Consider the following 21,196-nt stretch of genomic DNA (forward strand, 5'->3'; position numbering starts at 1 on the left):
TAAAAATTCATGAGGCATCTCCACTCTTGGTAAAATGATAGAAAATTCATGTTACTGACAGTTTTCTTGAGCACTGCCTAAGACAAACACCATCATAGAGACTCACACATACCAGCTTGAAAATAAGAGCTAGCCAGAAAGCAGTTAATTCAAAGAATGATAAATGTCTGAATTCTTTCTAATAACCAATTGCACAAGATCTAATTATTCTTTGTTGATTGATTTCAAACCAACTTGGTTATATAGATTTGATAATGAGATTTTAAAAACAACAATAATAATTTTTTCTTGCATATAATCCCCCATAATGGCAGAAAGCAAAGAGGAACTAAAGAGCCTCTTGACGAAGGTGAAAGAGGTGACTGAAAAGGCTGGCTTAAAACTCAACATTCAAAAAACGAAGATCATGGCATCTGGTCCCATCACTTCATGGCAAATAGATGGGAAAAAATGGAAACAGTGACAAAATTTATTTTCTTGGGCTCCAAAATCACTGTGGACAATGACTACAGCCATTAAAAGACTCTTGCTCCTTGGAAGAAAAGCTATGGCAAAACTAGACAGCATATTAAAAAGCAGAGACATCACTTTGCTGACAAAGGTCCATATAGTCAAAGCTATGGTTTTTCCAGTAGTCATGTAAAGTTGAGAGAGCTGGGCCATAAAGAAGGCTGAGTGCTAAAGAATTGATGCTTTCAAACTGGTGCTAAAGAAGACTTTTGAGAGTTCCTTGGACTGCAAGGAAATCAAACCAGTCAGTCCTAAAGGAAACCAACCCTTGAATATTCATTGGAAGGACTGATGCTAAAGCTGGAGCTCCAATACTTTGGGCACCTGATGTGAAAAGCCAACTCACTGAAAAAGACCCTGATGCTGGGAAGATTGGGGGCAGGAGAAGAAGGGGGCAGCAGAGGATGAGATAGTTGGATGGTATCACTGACTCAATGAACATGAGTTTGAGCAAGCTCATTTTCTTCAGATGGCAAGTTGGTTGGTGATAAAGTAGGAAGACTTACTTAGGCCCCAGATCCTCCACTCTGTCAGCGTTTCACAGTGAACAAAGCCAATTCCTTTTAACCTCAGTTTTCTTATCTGTCAAATGGGGAAGTGAATATAATTCATAGGTTTTGCAAAGCTATTCCATTTTACTGTATTTTGTCATGCTAGAATTTAATAATAACTTCTATCATTTTCATGTTTGAACTCCAGTGCTTAGTACAGGTCACAGAAAGGAAGACACTTATAAGATTTGTGAAGACGATACCAATTAAATATAAAATATTGGTTTCATAATGGAGTGCATTGTTACTTTGGAAATGCAAAGGAGACAGAACTGTGGAAAGAACATCCCTAATTGGCTTAGAATGAGAGGGTGCTGAGACTGAGCGGTGATTCATTTCACTTCCTCTTGACTTGTGAAGATCTGAACGCTCTGGCTCACAGCTATATTAAGTTACACGTATTCTCCTTCCTGCCATAGTTAGACTCTTTATCTTGCCTCTTCTGTGTCCTCACTTGGCCCCACTTACTCTTTTATGTCTTAGTGGTGAGCATGGAATAACTTAGAACTAGACTACCAGGATTTGAATCCCAGCTTCAACACTTATGAGCGACGTAACCTTGGACAAATTTACCAAGTTTTCCACGTCACAGTTTCCTCACCCAGAAAAAGGGGACAATAATAAAAGCTATCTCATGTGGGTTGCTGGGAGGATGAAATGAGTTGATATATGTAAAGTGCTTAGAGTCGTGCATATAGCACATGGTAACCTTATATAATTATTTACTATAATCAACGAATTATACATATTTTATTGCTATAGAGTAAGTCCCCTACATACAAATGAGTTCCTTTCCAAAAGCACATAAGTCCAGTTTGTTCATAAGTCCAACAAAGTTAACCTAGGTAACTAACATTATACTGTAATAAGTTTATAGTACTTTTCACAAAAATAGCATGTAAAAAACAAACAAACACAGAAAATAAAGAATACATTTTCAATCTTCAGTACCTTGAAAAGTACAACAGCTGGCATACAGGGGCTGGCATTGAGTGAACAGACAAGAATAGTTACTGACTGGAGGAGAGAGAGGAGGTGGGGATGGTAGAGCTGAAGGGTCATTAGCAGTAGGAGACCGAGGGAAAGCTGCAAATTCACTCCCACCTGACACTGAAGAACACGCATTTGCATCTTTGAAAGTTCTCAACATAAACATTCGTATGTAAGGGACTTACTGTATTTGTTACATTTTCCAACAAGTGTTGCTTTCTAGAATGCTGTCTTCCATTTTTTCCGTACAAAATTGTACCTTGCACTCAGTAGGGTGCCCCAAAATGTTGCTGACTGATGGGTCCATCATGTTAGACAGTTTCTCCTAATGGGAATTACAATCTCCTATGTGATCTTTTGTCTTAGGAAAAGACTTTGTCCTTATTTCTTCCTTTGCCTCCTAAAAGATCCTTCACCAAATGGGTAGAATTGTCCCTTCTCCGGGGATCTTGGAAAAGGTGTCCTTGGAAATGACCACTGGGCCCTTATAATTTACCGAGTCCTTGATCTATAACAGGACTTGGCCAGTGCATACGTTAAAAATGAGGAACTTGAGAATCAGAGATGGGAAAGAACAGGGTCAAAGTCAATCAGGTGGTTGGCGGCAAAGCTCAGACAGTAAGCCACATCTCCTGGCTCCTAGTGGAGTTTTTACTCCACTGCACCACTGTCTTTGGACAGGAAATGGCCTGAAGACAGTAACTGAGCTAACTGTAGATGGGATTAATATCCATTGAAGAGGCCATGACACTTGGAACAAATTACAAATGCTTCCTTTGAGAGCTTAGATTAGAATTTTGATTATAGGTAGTCCTTTGTATTCAGGGGTTCCACACCAGCAGATTCAACCAACCACAAATCAAAAATATTCGTGAAAAAAAATTCCAGAAAGCAAAACTCGAATTTGCTACTCACTGGCAATTACTTACATAGTATTTACACTATATCTGAAGCTATTAACATAGCATTTGTATTGTAAGTAAATTAGAGATGATCTGAAGTATATGAGAGGATCTGTGTAGATTATGTGCAAATACTACGTCATTATATGATCTTGGTATCTATCGTCCTGGAATCAATGCTCTGCTGATAGAAAGGGACAACTGTACTATTGTTTTTCAATGTGTAGGGCTTTGGTTGATTCAGGAAAGGGTCAATTCAGAAAAGGGCCAAAATCTAGTATAACAAATTGAATAATAATGAGTAGGCAATATGCTACGTGCTTCTTGTGGATGATCTCATTTAATTATCATGACAACACTTTTAAGAAGGTCGTATTTATCATATCCCCATTTTGCAGATAATGAAACTGAAAATTAGAATTATTGAGTAACATAAGCAGGACCACACAGATTGTAAAGCGGGAATCCAGACTGTTTGACCCCAAAGTTCAAGGTCTCAGTGACTACATTATCTGCTGAGACTTTGCTGTTTTTAAGATAAAATCATCTTTACAAGGTGAACGATCATATTTCAGTGATGTGGTTTACAAAACAAAGAAAGAAAATGTGTTAAAAATTTGAGTCTATATAAACCTTCATTAGAATGAAAGTGAAGCATGATCTGGGCAAAGAATGGATCTTAAAACACTTCATGAATCAGTTTAATACATTGGCACTGCTGCATTTTCATGATTAATTTATGGATTCTCATCACAAAGCAAAGCAAAATAAAGAACCCTTTTCCTAAGGCCTAAATGGGTGAATGAATAACAGGGAAGAAAATAAAAGATACAGTGGATTTTATTAAATGCAACAGGATAAGAGGGACGACCACCTTCAAATAATTTAAAAATTGTTTTAAAAATGAAAATTTCCTACTTAATTTGATTAGGTTGGAACTTGGGTTCCCTTCCAAGGAAGTAGAGCAGGAAGAATTTGTGTTCCATTTGTTCATTGTCTGTGGATGTTGGCCCTGCATTCTCTTGAAAGACATATTCATAAGTGAACTCAGAGCCATCAGGACCTATGACTTCCTAGATCTGTCATAAGGAAGCTTGGAACTGAAGTGTGATCACACAAGGAAAAGCCTGTTCTATATTCTTCATCTACAGAGATGTGACTAGGGAAGTTAGCTTGCAGAGGTGATGGACAGAGTTTCTAGTTTTTTTACATTTCTTTGCCTGAGATAGGCCTGGAAAATCATCCTAGGTGGGTCAGAGGGAAATCACCCTACTCTGCTAGATTCTCTAATTTGTTGTTGTAATTGCTGTTCACTTACTAAGTTGTGTTTGACTCTTTGCGACCCCATGGACTGCAGGATACCAGGCTTCCCTGTCCTCTACTATCTCCAGAGTTTGCTCAAACTCATGTCCACTGAGTTGGTGATACTATCCAACCATCTCATTCTCTGTTGCCCCTTTCTCCTTCTCCTCCTGCCCCCAGTCTTGCCCAGAATTAGGGTCTTTTTCTAATGAGTTGGATTTTTGCATCAGGTGACCAAAGTACCGGAGCTTCAGATTTAGTATCAGTCCTTCCAGTGAATACTTAGGGTTGATTTCCTTTAGGATTGACTAGTTTGATCTCCTTGCTATTTAAGGGACTCTCAAGAATCTTCTCAAGCACCACAGTTCAGAAGCATCAATTCTTCGGCATTCAGCCTTCTTTATGGCCCAACTCTCTCATCCGTATATGACTACTGGAAAAACCATAGCTTTGACTATACAGACCTTGGTCTGAAAAGTGATGTCTCTGCTTTTAATGTGCCATCTAGGTTTGTCATGGCTTTTATTCTAAGGAGCAATTTTGACTATGAGCTAAAAGGTACTTACTAAATTCTTACATCTCTACAAGATGTAGAGGACACTTCACCAAAGCAATAATCTAGTTAACTGTCCAAACTACAATGATTTTTGTCTTTTTTTCTTTTTCAGGTATTTATTTGGATTGAAAAATTTTATAGGTAGAGTGGGGATTTTATTTGTCACCTTGATCTAACTTTGATGAATGCTGATTTCACTTGGTAAAACTCAGAAATGAGCCATTAACTCCTACTGGAACATTTCCAGTGATGAAGAAATCAGCCCCTCAGTTGACAGCCCATTCCATCTTTGGATAAATCTAATTTGAATAAAGATAATTTTCTAGCACATCTCTCACTAATATAAATTAATATGTTAAAGAAGAATCTCAACTGGGACAATCTACTCATTTTGTATGAGTGAACTAAAGAATATAACCTCCATTCTACTGTTGAATCCATGCATTGTGAAACCTGGCGCTGACTAGAGCACTCTTAAATTAGATCATTTGGGTGAAAGGCATGATTACAGTAAAAACCAAAAAAACTAATTTTCAATCCTTCCATAGTTTGAAATAGGCTATATATTTCCTATCTTGGTGTCTAACCAAATCATTACCAGGAACAGTTCTATGAGGGACAGGTGTATCTGAGGAATGACTCACTGGTATACTTCTTCCTAAGAGACTTGACCTTCAAACACAGGTGGTCTCCTCATCTTTAACAAAGTCACAAGGAATCATGCTAATGCATATTTAAGATGGACAGCTTCAGAAGTGTGAGACTGAGATGATGCCATCCCAGGAATGACAGAAGATCCTTAATGATAACATAATATTGTAAATCCATCTTGACAATGACAATGTATTATGATCTTCCTTGGTGGCTCAGCTGGTAAAGAATCCACCTGCAATGCAGGACACCTGGGTTTGACCCCTGGGTTGGGAAGATCTGGATTTGATCCCTGGGTTGGCAAGATACCTTGGAGAAGGGAATGGCTACCCACTCCAGTATTCTGGCCTGGAGAATTCCATGGACCGTATAGTCCATGGTGTCATAAAGAGTCGGACATGACTGAGCAGCTAAGCACACAATGTATTATGGTCTTTCTGGGGAGGGAGATGGATTGCCATATGAGAATTCCAAGTCGAACTTTTACAAAGCTTACAACCCACCATTCTCCAAATCTCCCATTTTGGGGAGGAAAGACTCTTCCTTTCTTGAGGACCCAGTCGCCCAAGCCATGGTGAGGGGATAAGAGTGATAACTGTTCCTTGACTTTTTGCCTAGAAGCCTATAGTTTTAGATGATGCTTATATCCACACGTAAAACATCAGATTACTTTTAAAGACTGAGATGATGTGAAATCATCATAATTGTATCATTCTACACTAGATTATTACAGATGAAATTGGTACTCCTAACTCTGAAAATGCTGGCTTTGTGGCACTGGAGTTAGCTAATTGATCTGATAAAAAAGATACAAGTGACACAGCCCTTGATCTCATTTGACCTCCTAAAGGCTGTAGAAATAGCAGTAATTTTACAAGATAATATCAAGAATGTAAAGGATTCTCACTTAGCTATTGTTTGAATAGGAATGATTTTCCCCCAAGTCCCTTTGAAATCTGTCCCTCTTACCTGAAGAAGGTGGTCTAAATATTCTTATTATTCTGAACCTTACTAGAGCAATAAAACTCAAGAGTAACCTGAGGCTACAAACAAATAATTCCTTCAAAAACCAGAGACCACTTGGTTCAGTGTTCCATGTATCTCTCCTCTGCATCTAAATAAGAAATAGTGTGCTTTAACATATTCTGAACATTTCCAAAAACAGATAAAAGCATTTTTTGTCATGACTTAACCCCAGAATCCAACATCTTAACAGATCTTTCATTCATTTACCTACCCTCCTCTGCTTTGCTGAAACTCCTCCTTATTTTAGTTCACTCATTATAACTCCAATAGGAGTTTATGGAAAGAAGAAATATTTCAAACTTTGTGACACATTTTTTCTGAAATGTCTCAAGCCTTCAGTTAGCTTTGATTTTCTTTATAAAGGATAGAGAAAACTGAGTGAAATTCTGAACAGATGTAAGAACCAATTGTACTCAGGCAAAGGATTATATAAAGGTTTCTTTGTGTGACAAATCCTTGTTTTTATGTGGTTACTGAACATAATAAAAGTAATATTAAATAAATGTTTTGAAATATTCAGCACAGCACTTAGTTCATAGCAAGCACAATCTATGGGCTATGGGTGTGTACTTGGTTAGTATATACCTTACAAGATTATGAATTTATGAAAGTCGTGACCCTAGTACCCTGAGATATAAGAACACATTAAGATTGCTCCTTCCCACTGTTTTTAATGAAGCAGTTTCTCTAAAGAAGCTGTAGAAGTGTAAGATTTATTTTAAGTGAGGATGCACCCTCACCCAGAATTGGATTGGCATAAAATTCATCAGAAGGAAAGGGAAAAAATAACTATTGCATTTATTCAGACATCTATTATATGTGTATTACGTCATCTGACTTTTACAACAATCCAATGAAGGGCAGGTAGTATGGTCACCATCATCTCACTGAGATCAAACACCTTGTCCTTCATCACTTAGCCAGTATCTAGCAGGAATTGGGTTCAAGTCATGTCTACTCAGTAAACAAGTTTATGTTCTTTCCTCTGTCTTTTAACAAAGACCAAACACTTGTGAGCTTCCCTGGTAGCTCAGATGATAAAGAATCTGCCTGCAATGTGGGAGACCTGGGTTCAATCCTGGATTGGGAAGATCCCCTGGAGAAGGAAACAGCAACCCACTCCAATATTCTTGCCTGGAGAATCCCCATGGACAAAGGAGCCTGATGGCTTACAGTCCATGGGGTTGCAAAGAGTCGGACATGACTGAGCGACTTTCACTCCCTCAAAAACTTGTGAAATAAATGAAGCTTTTGCATGTGTGCAGGGGTGTATATCAACTTGTTATTATCCAATAATGATCTGTAAGTTAATCAAATCTCCATTGCACCTACATCTATTTTCAAAGTGGGATTTGAACCAATGTCTGTTTGACCCCAAGCCTAAGCCCTTGGAAAGCTTATGGAGACATCCCTTCTAGGCTTATCTGAGACCATGTGGGCCTTGTTTATGGACCCAGGACCTTCTGACATGACCTGATCTCTGAAGGCATGAAGCAGGTGACTAGTCCAAGTTTCACAGTATAGCCAAGGATGGAGAGATGTGGCTGGCACCTCAAGACAACAGAATCCCAGAAGGGTTTTCTCAAAATGTAGGTCCCCCTGCAAAATCAGAATCTTAGGGACAGAGTGATGAGCAGGGGCCTACATTTTAAACAAGATCTTCAAGTTTGAAAACTATTAGCCTAGGACAAAGAGGCTTTTTATTGCTTAAATTTGTAAGGGTGACAAAGGAGGCCCTGATTTCTCAAAGAAAAAATTTCAGAATTTAACAGGAAGATACTGGCATTGAAAGAAGGAAGGAAATCTAATTGCCATCGATATGGTTTGATTTTTAACAGCACACTAAACATAAAACACCCCACATCAAAACATAAATTTTCAATCAATTTTGAAATGTGTACTAAACATATCTTAATCTTTATCCAAAATAAGGAAGTTGTCTCATTCTGAGGTGGTCTTGATGTTTTTGTAACATCAAGTTGAGTGAAGTCACTCCAGTAACTATTTCCATGTGATTAAGCTCTCTTAAGGCACTAAAGTCTTTCTTTGGCTTGGAAACCAAAGTAATTGTAGTTAATTGCCTTCCTCATCTAAGCTTCATTCAGAGCCTTGTCCTAGAAGAGAAATAAGGGGTAGAGGCTGAGAAATATCGCCTTTCTATAAGTGTTCTGGGATTAAGATCCTCATATATAAAAAACACTCACAAATCAATAAGACAGAAATGAGCATCACAATGAAAGAAGTCAATTAAGACAAACATTCAAGTCACATAATTAAGACAAATGTGACGATCACAAAAGAAGCAATATAAAGACCAAAACATAAAACACACATACAGAAAGACATTCAACCTCAATAATAATTTTTTTAAATACAGCAGGAAGATGCTCCTTGTATCTTATCAAGCCAGCAGTTTTTAAAAAGTATAGGCACAATTTATGATTTTATCCCAAGAAAATAATTTAACATGGATATATGATTTAACTATGACCCTGGTAATGGCAATGCAATTTATAATTTGTAATAGTTAAAAACTGAGGGAACAAAAGCCAAAAGTAGTTAAAATGTGCACTGGAATAGTATGCAGTTACAAAAAATATTTTGTAACTAAACATTTATTACTGTGGGGAAAAGTTCAAGTGAAGAATGCTTAACACTGTCTTACAAGGCGTGATGTATAAAATGGCCCTGTTTTAATAGAAACATTGCACAGATAAGCATAAAGAATCACACTCATGGAAGACTAGCATGACAAAATATTAACAATGGGTATCGTGGGTTGAGATCACAAGAGATGTCATTTTCTTCATTTTGCCTTATATGCTTGGTATAAGCTTTTGCTAGGGCAAATGCATTACCTTTTTTAGGGAAAAAATTCATATATAATAGAAGAAAAAACCCAATATGATTGACATGTGACAAACACCGTGATTCCTACATCTCTTTATCACAGTTCTAATTTTTTTCACCCCTGAGATCTGTAAGCTCCCTTTAGGAAATTTTAGCCGGAAATTAAAGATGGGCAGAGAATTCTTTAGTGGAGGGGACCTGAGATGACTGGATAAGGGCTCTGCCCCCATTCTAGAGTCTTCCCAGAAATCTCATGTGGTTGCAAGTGAGTGAAGATGTTGAGAATCACTACTTCTAACCTGGCCAAGATCCACGCCTGGGGTCACATGGCTTGTCACCCATGTGATTTTTGAGTGAATGGAGCTGCTATTTATAATTACATCGAGAAAACAGATGTAAACTGGGCAAACCAGGACATGCATTCATCATGACCTTTGGGAACTCACAGCCTCAAAACATTGACTGCTGAAAGCTACTAGGAGCTGCCCAACTATTTCATTTCACAGATGAGAAAACCTGAGGACAGAGAAGGAAAAGTGTGCTGTTCAAACTTGGTTAAGACACAAGAGTCAGGCGCATACTTTCTGAAGCTTAACTCGGAAGATTTCTCTGTGTGGACACGCGTGAACCACCACGAGATGACATGGCAGGGAGCAAGCAGAACATTACATTCTTCTTTCCTAAAACTCCACTGCCAAGAGTCAGACCAAAAGCAACCCATGTCTTTTGGCTCTTAGGATTCACAAAAGATAGCCTGACGCCAGTTGCAGGGGTGAGGCAATCTCCTCAAAGATTCTCCTTACTAACCTGAGTCTTCAGTCACTCAACAAGTATTTATGCAACACTGGGAGGCGGGTAAAAGTCCCATTTCACGTAAAGCTTGGTACATATGCTAATTTTTACAAGCTAATGTAACCAAGAAGTGTCTGGATGACATTTCAAAGCAGTTTTTCGTGTCTTCTAATTCACAAATAAACATGGAGAGGAGAACAGTTTCCCTTATTCAAATATCCATATATTGTTCAAACAGAATAAAGCCTTTTCTTCCTACAGAATCCAAGGTAAAATCATTGTTTCCATTTTCATTTTTTCTCTCAGAAAATATACTTTTATGGTTCAAACTTGCTCCCCAAAAGCAGGGTAGGGCAGTGGGAAGAGAAAAGACTTTGGAGTCACAAATACAGTAAATATTTCAACAAATCTAAGATGTACAATTTTACCCTACCTTTTAACACTCTGAAATCAGAAAGTTATCTGTCAGTGGAGACTTACAATCTTGAATTCTTCCAGGGAGGTTTGTGATTGCTGCTACTGGTCACCAGGGGGCAATATGAACCCAGTGAAGTGAAAGTCTCTGTCGTGTCCAACTCTTTGGGACCTCTTGGACTATACAGTCCATGAATCCTCCAGGCCAGAATACTGGAGTGGGTAGCCTTTCCCTTCTCCATGGGATTTTCCCAGCCCAGGGATTGAACCCAGGTCTCCTGAATGGCAGGCAGACTCTTTATCAGCTGAACCACTAGAGAAGCCCCAAAATACTGGGGTGGGTAGCCTATCCCTTCTCCAGCAGATCTTCCTGACCCAAGAATTGAACCTAGGAATCCTGTATTGCAGGCAGAGACCACTTTAAATTCTCTGCCTGACTTTCTTTAAAGATCACATTCAGAGCGTGAACTCAGGTGGCAAAACCAAGTGGATTCCATTTTGGAACTCCACTTGTTGGAGAGGATTTTTGTTTGTTTTTTCATCTAACCGGTACCCAGGGAGAGGCATGTGAGTTTCCTTGTTGACTCTGTCCATTGGGTGGTTTTTCTTAGTGCTGCATAGAAACCAAACACCTCACAGTTGATGGTACCTTAGAGTTGATGAAATATGGCAACCAGATTTTGAGATCTATAACCTCTACTTAACCTCTAAGAGGTTCAGTTTTCTCTTACAAAAGTAAGCGAAATAGTAATGTTTCCCTGAGGATGCAATAGGCCAGTATACAGAAACACTGGCCACAGAGTAGATGCACACTGATGCTATGCTCTAATTCTGGAGTCCTATGGATTTGAAGGCTCTGTTTTTATTTTGGTAAGGCTTCTGGGATGCTTTCTTACCTGACCTCTCTCCCAAATCCCTGCCCTGAGCCTTCCACTTCATCCAAAGTTCAAAGAGAAGAGAATGAAGATGGCACAGGATTGCCTTCTCCAGACAAGGGCCTGGGGGAGCAGGTTCTCAGGGCTCCTGGGAGGGGCAATGTCCTGACCAGACCAGGGCACTGGCTTTGGGGTCACAGTGCCCCCATGTCCATGGGATTTCCCAGGCAAGAATACTGGAGTGGGTTGCCATTTCCTTTTCCAGGGTCAATCTGGCTTTGAGTTCAGATTGCAGTCCCTATACTGACAGATCAAGTTTGGGTGGGCTACTGAATCATTTCTCCATGCCCAAATTTCATCAAGTATAAAAGGAGGCTCATTATAACATCTGTTGGGTTGTCCAAAAAGTGCGTTTGACTTTTTCTGTAACATTTTATGAAAAACCCTAACAAACTCTGGCCAACGCAATATTTCATACTGTCATTGTTAGTCAGTTTGTGCTCATAGCTTAGAAACTGTTGTTGTATAGTCGCTAAGTCCTGCTTGACTCTTGGTGACTCCATGGACTGTAGCCTGCCAGGCTCCTCTGTCCATGGGATTTCCCAGGCAAGAGTTCTGGAGTGGGCTGCCATTTCCTTCTCTAGGGGATCTTCCTGACCCTGGAATCGAACCCACGTCTCCTGCTTGGCAGGCAGATTCTTAACAACTGAGCCACCAGGAAAGCACATAACTTAGAATGGTGCCTGTTGTTGTTCAATTGCTAGTCACGTCTGACCCCATGAACTGCAGTTCTTGTCTTTGTGACCCTATGAACTGTAACCTGCCAGGCTCTTCTGTCCATGGGATTTCCCAGGCAAGAATACTGGAGTGGGTTGCCATTTCCTTCTCCAGAGTGAAATAACCACTGGTTACTACTATTGATATATCCTCTGCTCAGCAGTAGTGCTGCCCCGGAGAGGGTCTCTGAGCAGGAGTCAACGAGGACTGTCTCTGTGACATAAGGGGAGTGAGCACTCTCTGGTGTGCCTCGATTGCCCTCCCCTGGGAGCCCATGTGATGCAGAGCGCGTGCTAGATGGTGTAAGACTGGGCTATCAGTGACCTAATCCCCACGCGTCTGTTCAGGAGGGGATGCTGTCCCTTGCTTCTCCTAGAAGAACCTCCCTGGTCACAGAAATCAACCTCTGATACACAGTGCCTCCTCTAGATCCACTCCCCCTCCAACACCAGTGCCTGCAGGTGAACACCAGACACTATTGAATAAAATATATTAGAAATGATCTCTAGTCTGCAGGGGTCATGTCATCAGTAAAGCAAGTACATCTTTAGCAAGAATGAATAAAAGAGTTTTTGTACAGCTCTGGACACAGGTATTTACACAGCCTAATTGAGAAGATTCTTTGTAAGACCACCCTGCCTTTCCTAGCTCCTTCAATGAAGAAGCCAGGACAGAAAATGCATTTAATTATATTACTAACAAGAAAAATCCACCTGCAATGTGGGGGGAGGGGAGGTTGTTGAATAGGCAAAGTGTTTCTTTTCCTTTTGTTTCGTTAGTACATGGACACAATACATTCAAACTGTGAATCGCAGGTGAAGATCTTAATTTTAGAGTTTGCAACCTCAGATAGTTATCAAAGAGACTCACTGGGAATAATGCATGTGCTTGGAAGTGTGAATTCTCCAAACCCAGCAAAGTAGAATCTCCCAGGCAGCTGAGCAAACTTGCAAAAAATTGCTCACTGGAGCTTTGCAGAGTATCGAATCAAACTCCTGAAATTTGCTTGCAAATCCCCTGCTGTTCTTGCCGGAGGCTCCTGCAGATGCCAAGCACCTCCTATGCTCAGCCAAGGAAGGTCTGTCTGCTTCCATCAGTGCAAACGAGCAGCCTAGTTACCCAGGGATAGCACCCACTCATGGTTTGGTGCTGGGGGGAGGGGAGAAGGGGCATGAAACTAAGTCATCATCAATACAGTAATGGTGGCCACTTTTGAGCAGTTGATCTCATCAAGGCATTGCCTGGAGCATTTCATCCTAAGTTATCAGGGAGGCGTGTCCATCAGCCTCGTCGTCGTACAGAGAGGATCTCCTGCTCAGAGACTCCTTCACTTACTGAAGGTCACACAGCAAGGAAGTGGCAGAGGTGGAACTGGAACCCAACTCTGAATTCACTACCATGTCGGGGAAACTCTGAGCAGCGGACAACTGGGAAATGGGAGAACAGATGTCTACAATCTAACAAAGACAGCGTTTATCACTAATGCTTGCATTAGGTTATTGGGTGCCCTCATATAGTAGGGTAAAAGGGTAGCAGATTCACCTAAAATCAAAGGCAAGTGGGTGCTAACGTCATTTGGGTTAATAATCTCAAAGTGGAAGGAATTCCTTTGTTCTTTCCATCATGTTTTCCATAAAAAGCAAAGTTGACACTCTCTTTATCTAACCAGCATCTCCTTTCATGGCCTTCGGTCTACTCATGATTTTCAAAGAGAAAAGGAAAAGACAGTACCAAACCAAACAAACACACAACAAACATACCAACCAAAACCGCAGCCCCTGGGCTCTCTCTCTAGTCCCACGAACATTTACGACAATTTATTTCAGAAAAAGAGGCACTGTGGAGACCCAGCTCTACCTTGTGCTCCAGGCTGGAGTCTTTAAACATCAGTGAGAATGGCTTGATATGCTCTCTTCTCAATTTATCACCACTCCGCAAGTCGATGGTATGTTCTATTCTCTTGTTAATTTCCTCAGGGCCAGACTGGACATGCAAAGCTTGTGCAAGATGGTTTGGAAGTAGATTTATTGAATTTCTTGTTAGGGCAGCCAGAGTCTAGGGGGAAAGCACATGCAAACACAATAAACCTGCTAGTCCCCTTTGGATTAAAAAGAAAGGCAATGTGTTCAGATTAGGTTGCATCGCAAACAGTAATAGCATTCCATGCAGTTGTATTCAGTGAAACCTACAGAAGTTGATAAGTTAGCATTTGGTTCCGAGAAACACAACCTGGAAAAACAGTATATCAAAGGGGACATTTCCCTCTCCTCTGTGTAGGTGCACTGAATTCCTTCGGTTCAGATATCGGGAGAGTTGTCGGTTTGCAAATGTTAACCAAGAGCCTTTCTCTAACCAGGCACATCCCTGGTTTGAAAGAAGAAAACCAATACAAATAACAGAAGGGAAAACAGAGCTGAAAAGCCCACAGAAATGATCCTCTCCAACCAACTAGATTCCACATTTTCATGTGGTCTTTCCTTGAATGGTGGTGGAGAGACTTGGGGACCAATGGCTTGCATTTTTTTTTTTTTTTTTTTTAGCATTTCTCATGGACAGTCAAATGAGACAGAATCTGCTATTTAAACTTGATGGAGATTGTTAGACCTTTTACACTTGACGAATGTTTTTTCCCCATAGACTGTTATATATCTATATTTTCATATAGATATATGTGTTTAATCTTCTTTAGGCAAAAATGCAAGCAGTTGCAGCCTCTCACCGTTTCACAGGGTTAAACAGCAGGAGGTGGGGAAAGGCACAACCACCATGGTTGATCATTGGGTGTGGCCACATGGATGCAGAAATAGCACTGGCTTAGGAAGACCCAGCAGATTTGGCAGAGGGGACTCTGTCTCCTGGCATCTTAGCTACAGGTGACAAGATCAACCAGCGGGACCCAGCCAAATGCAACACCCACTCACAGCTCCAATTTCAAATTCTTTGACCCAAAATATGAGCATTGGAGCAGTAGGGATATAAGGACAGCAAGGCTCATCTCCTCCCCCAAAGGATTTCTTGAGAAGAGGTGGAAGATGCAGTACCTCTGTAGAGGGGAAGAGAAAGCTCTGCCTCCGAACACACTCACTGCATCTTCTTTTCTCTGCCAGCCTCTCATCTTGGCCAATGTTAGACCATAGACTAGACTGAGATAAGATGATGCAGTCATGAAATAACAGCCTGTGAGAGCTGATAGAACACCTTGGAGGTCCTCCTGCCCGAATCCTTCATATACCCATGTTGTGGTTGATGTTCAGTCACTAAGTCGTGTCTGACTCTTTGTGACCCCATGGGCTGCAGCACACCAGGCTCCCCTGTCCTTCACTATCTTCCGGAGTTGGCTCAAACTCATGTCCATTGAGTCGGTGATGCTATTCAACCAAGCTCATCCTCTGTCACCTCCTTCTCCTCTTGCCCTCAATCTTTCCCAGCATCAGGGTTTTTTCCAATGAGATGGCTCTTCGCATCAGGTGGCCAAAGTATTGGAGCTTCATGAGCCTCAAAGAATTATACTCATGAGTCATCAGCTTCTCTGCAGCCAGGTCAGACTCTCTGACTCTGGAGCCAGAGTTGCGGGCTTTGATCTCATGGAGCCCACTAGCCCATTCCATGAGGATTCCTCCTATGACACTGTTGGACTCTTCCTTTTAATCTTCATGGAGATACTCAACATAACCTAAATTCATAGTCTCTAAAGAATTCTAGAGCAGGGCTTTATCACTGGTAGAATTTACTGAAAACCTTTTCTCCAGCCACACAATAAAAGACGGAGTCACAGGTGCCAACACAAGCACGTACAGTATATCCTCTGAGGATACTGAAGCTAATTTCAGCACTGAGTACCAAGGAGGCAATCACAGAGAAAAAAACAAATGTCAGGTGGAGGTATGGCAGGATGAGAGGTGAGGAGGAGAGCTGGATCCAAGAGAAGGAAGCAGGTACCAATGTTTTAGAAAACTGAACAGCAGGGTTCATACTGGGGCAGAGGGCTTGAGCTCTGGGGTTAAATGTTGTTAGAACAGCATCTCAGAAGGTGAAGGAGACTGGAGCCTACCCTCTGTGGATCTCCTATCGGCTTCTTGGGCAGAAATTCTCTCCACTGTTTGGAAATGTCAGAATTCAGTCTTCTATCTCAGAGAGGAGGCGGGAAAGACACTGCTGCTCACAGCAGATCCAAAACACAAACTGAGGTGTGCCCAGTACCATTGGGAACATAATTTTCCAAACTCCATTCCAGCTCTATGAATTTGGGCAAGTTGTTTAAACCCTCTGGGACCTCCCTAGCAGCTCATCAGTATTTAAGATGGTTAAGGCTCCATGCTTCAGCTACAGAGGACACGGGTTCAATCCCTGGTCAGAGAGCTAAGATCCTGCATGCTTTGATGTGTGGGGAAAAAAATGATCGAAGCCCAGATGAAAACCAGAGCTCCTTCTGAACGCAAGTTTCTGAACATAGGGTCTTGCTGAGAGTCTCAGGATTTTGTAAACTTCATTTGATGGGGTAGGAGACTATAAACCCTCTCAAACTCATCATTTGGTTTATGACCAGAAGACTATTCTTTAGGAATCATGTTTATCTGTGTACACACTAACAACCTACTTTTTTCTTTTTTTTCTAAACAGGTCCTATGGCTTCATGGATAATCATACACTTTGGTATTCCTTACTCAGTTTGTGCCAGCAAATAACAAATTACTCCCAATAAAATCTCATACTGAAAGTGTACTCTAGAAACATCCAGTTTTGTTGAGTCAAAAACACTTTAGCTCTTATGGATCACATATTCCAATCTTCAAACGCCCTCTACAGTATCTGTGTAGATACTGTAAATCAGCCTGCACAGTTTCTGCTCTGGAATTTGGGGAAATTATCCCTCTCTTTCATCACAAGATTCTCTTAATTAACTCTTTCCCCCAAATCTTGTTCTAAGGAACACAGGAATGAAGCAATGCTTCTTTACAAAATGGTTTGTGGACCAATCAATTTAGGAAATGTGGATCCACTGTTTGTTTACCGCCATCCATTCTCATTACTCTCCTCCAAGGAAAGGATTTTGTCTCTTTTGCTAATCTCTTTGTCTGGAGTGTGTATGCCAGAACCTGGCACTAAAGTAGGCGCTCAGTACTGGTGTGTTGAATGAAAAAATTCTTATATCCTCCTATTGGAGTCTCACAGTACACATTACTGAAATAAAGGTACTGATAAGTTCTGCAGAAATCAGGCTTTTAAGCTCTGCATTTTCCAAACTTTTATAACCATGAAACAGTTTTTGCTCAGATCTCCTCTACATGGTCCATGGAGGACCACTTTGGAAATAGTACTCTAAAGTTCTTCCCTGGTTTTGTTTGCAACTCTTACCTAGTGGATCTGTTTCTGATCTCTGAATAAAACCTATTTACTTCCCTCCACTTTTCTTCCACAGGCTAATGGCTTCAGCTTTCCCAATCACTTCACAGGTGACATGGTTTCCAGATAGGGCACAACAACGCTCTCCAGTTTGTCCATGCCTTGAGTTACTATTGCACAGAATCAGACTGAATGCAAATGACATCAGACCCTGTGTTGGAACCTAGGCAACTAACACAGTATGACCTAGTAAACAATTATGCAATCTACTACATTTTATGCATATGAATGTGTGGCAGCTAGGTAGAATGTCCTACTGCTTCTTTAAAACCCAATTCAGACATCATCTTCTGCAAGAAGCCTATTATGAGTCTGCATGTATCCTTGGCACAGCAGTTACTGTGATGTATTGTTACTGCCTCATTGTGGGTTTGCCTGTTCCTCTAGGCTCTGATCCAGAGGGCCAGGTGCTGCGTTTTACCTGTAACTAAACCTTCAGCATCTGGCATATTTGATAGATTCTTAATAAGCACTTTTTGGAATGAATGAGTGCATGCATGAATGAAAGGTTGAATGGCTGTGTCAGACTATTCTTAGGGCAATGTTTTCAATCTCTTACTACCAAAAGTCTGGTGATGCTTTTCCTGTCCTCCCCCAAACGGACTCCAAATTTAGACTTTGTTTACCAAATTGCGTTTATTAAATAAGAAGTAGTTTGTTTTCCTACTATTCAATTAAATGCCTAGTTTTTGATCAGCTTGGGATAACAGGCATTGCCATGTTGTGGCTTAAGAGAATTCCAGCCAAGAGCAAGAACCTTGAAAGGCAGCTTTATGATGCTTCTCAGCATGGGGTTTTATTCAGGTGTTTGGAATCCAGAACATGAGGTCACAGATGGGAAAGCACTAACCTATAGTCCTTTCCGGGACCAATGCCTGGATAAACATCAGCTTGAGTGTTTCCCATGAACCAGAATAAAGCAAAGGTTAAAGTCATCAGTGAAAGGGTGTCATCTTTTAGCCCCGCTGGAGATGGAGTCTTGAGATTAATCGATAGGTATGTGTGACAGATCCTGCACTGTAGGCCAGCTCGCTATTGATTGGGAAAGATCCAGAGAAGAGGCCCAGCCGGCTCAGAACCTCACAGGGACCTCTGTCTCTTATGCGGAGATGGCTTATCCTCTCCTCAGACTCTGGCTGTTTTCAGCCTCAGGCTGGAGGCTGCACTCCGAAGCAGGTATGCCCAGCAGCTTCCTCAGCTGCTCCAGAGCTTCTTCCCATCACTCCTATGGCAGCATCTCCCTGAGCCTCACCTGGAGGCCTCTGTGGCTCCACTTCAAACTTGTCGCCTGCAGGGTTTGGATTGCAGAAAAGGCAGAAATTGTATGTTTTAGTCCCTAACCCATTTTCTATGTCCTGCAACTATAGGCCAATGTGAGAAGAAATCGCCAGGAACAAACACTAAGCCTGAATGAGGGCTCCCAGATGTACACATTAGAGCTCTTTTTCAGTCTGTGCTATGCTCAGTCATGTCCTACTCTTTGTGAGCACATGGATTGTAGCCTTCCAGGTTCCCCTGTCCATGGGAGTTCCCAGGCAAGGATACTGGAGCAGGTTGCCATTTCCTAACCAAGAGATCTTCCTGACCCAGGGATTGAACCCAAGTCTCCTTGGGTTCAGGCTGATTGGCAGGCTGATTCTTTTCCACTGAGCCACCAGGAAAGCCCATTTTTTTCCCTCTACTGTTTATTAACCCCGCAACCAGCTCCCAGGAGAGAAGGCTCCTCCTTTTTGTAAAAAAGGTATTTTTGTGTTCTTTTTATGAAAGCTCACTTGGGAAAGCTTTGAGGTGATCTAGTCCAAAATGATTTGCCCCAGGAAGAATGCTTGTTGTATTTGAAAGTGGAACAATTATTATTTTTTCCCCTCAAATCTAGTGATGGGGAGCAGAGATTTCTTTGGGTATGTATGTCATGCTTTTCTGGTAAGAAGGTTTTGGGTGGTTTTATTTGGGTAAACACTGAGCTGGGGGTCCCAGGGAAAATATCCACATGGGGCTTCTCAGAACCTGCCGTGTAACAATTTTTCCTTCTGAAAAAAATGGAGGTGCTAGTGAATTAGACCATTCTTTATAAGCAAGCAGTGTTAGCCAAGACTGCCACATTTCCCCTGTCTGTAATGAGAAAAAATGAAATGTCATATTCAAATGATATGCCTGATGCTTTTTTTAAAATTAGGGACATTGCTTACTTTCTCTCTCTTTAAGATATTTATACCATCATCACCTATCTCCCAAACAAATCAAAAGAATGTTTAATGAGATCTTACTGGGAGGAGGTTTACAGAATACAGCTACAGGAAGAGTTTAAGGAATTTTCATAATAGGCTCATAGCTTCTGCACCAGGAAACGAAATAACAAGCATCAGAATGTCCACTCTGTTGACTGAAATAATAGTCCGGACGTTTCTAGCCAGCCTCCTCCAGGATTCCAGCACCGCTCTGTAGCCTGGTTCCCCATTCTCAATTGTCAGCAAACAATGTCAGTCTGAGGCCTGGGCTATTTGAGCATTTGCTGCTTCTCACTTTGGGGCAGAATCGGAAGTGTGCAAATATTGGCTGGATGCTGCATTGCATAGGGAATAAAAAATGTATAAGCTCCTTTGTTACTTTGCGGACTGAAATTTCAAACTGTTTATGATTAAGAGGACAAAACAATAACCAGGGAGCTATCCCAAATTCTGGCAGATTCCACAATAAACATTTACTAATTTGCTGCTGATTTGAACCCCACAAACTCACTCTTGAACTTTTGACTAACATCGATAAGGCAGATCATCAAAACAGTTTACTTATTTGGGAGTTTAGGTCCCAGATATGCTAGGTTCCCTTCCCAGGGTCCTTTGTCTGACATTAAATGCCTCATTCTTTGTTTCAGTTCATCCTACTAGTGGCTCCTGGCTTTGGACACAGACACGCTGGTTGGCCGCCTTTGGACTACGTGCGTACTAAGTTGCTTCAGTCCTGTCCTACTCTGTGCGACCCTGTGGACTGTAGCCTGCCGGGCTCCTCTGTCCATGGGATTCTCCAGGAAAGAATACAGGAGTGGGTTGCTGTGACCTCCTCCAGGGAATCTTCCTGATGTAGGGATCAAACCTGGGTCTCCTGTGTCTCCTGCACTGGCAGGAGGGTTCTTTACCACTAGTGCCACCTAGGAAGCCCCTCCCTTTGGTTGAGGGGTGGGCAAATGGTCATTTGTGGCTGAATTTTCTGGCTGACCACAATTCCAGGTAACTGGGCGGAGCTCTCAAAACAAGGTTACCCAGAGCCCACAGAGGGTATCTCCAGCATTCAAGATGTTGTCCCGGAGCTCTGGTCCAAGGACCTCAGAGCCAGGTTACCCAGCACAAGCAGTGCCTAACACTGATTCTGTCTGGCCAGGAGCTTGTCTGGCTCTGTTTGACCCATCTACTAACTAATTCAGGATCCCTTAAGCCTGATTTCATCCTCTGAATGTCTCAGAAAGATGCTAATCTCACTTTGGGAATAGGATTGTGCTCTTGTCATTACACACTTGAGCCATTTTTAATCAAAAATAGTTGCTAAACTATTGCAGAATTGGCTGAAGCAGAACTTGGCATGTCCATTTACATGTGGCCA

At 41.4% G+C, this 21,196-nt stretch overlaps 1 protein-coding gene across 1 annotated transcript in view; it reads right to left on the reverse strand.

Moving 5' to 3' along the window:
• The window catches only part of ADCY8 (adenylate cyclase 8), a 225,441-nt gene that overhangs the window by 70,149 nt on the left and 134,096 nt on the right, over positions 1–21,196 (reverse strand). Inside the window, exon 8 of the mRNA XM_081505325.1 lies at positions 14,054–14,251. Within this exon, the coding sequence (XP_081361451.1) occupies positions 14,054–14,251 (198 nt within the window). The remainder of the gene's footprint in view (positions 1–14,053; positions 14,252–21,196) is intronic.

This window comes from Giraffa tippelskirchi, chromosome 6, assembly GCF_054371585.1.
Source record: "Giraffa tippelskirchi isolate mGirTip1 chromosome 6, T2T-mGirTip1v1.2.pri, whole genome shotgun sequence".
NCBI classification, from domain to species: Eukaryota; Metazoa; Chordata; class Mammalia; order Artiodactyla; family Giraffidae; genus Giraffa; species Giraffa tippelskirchi.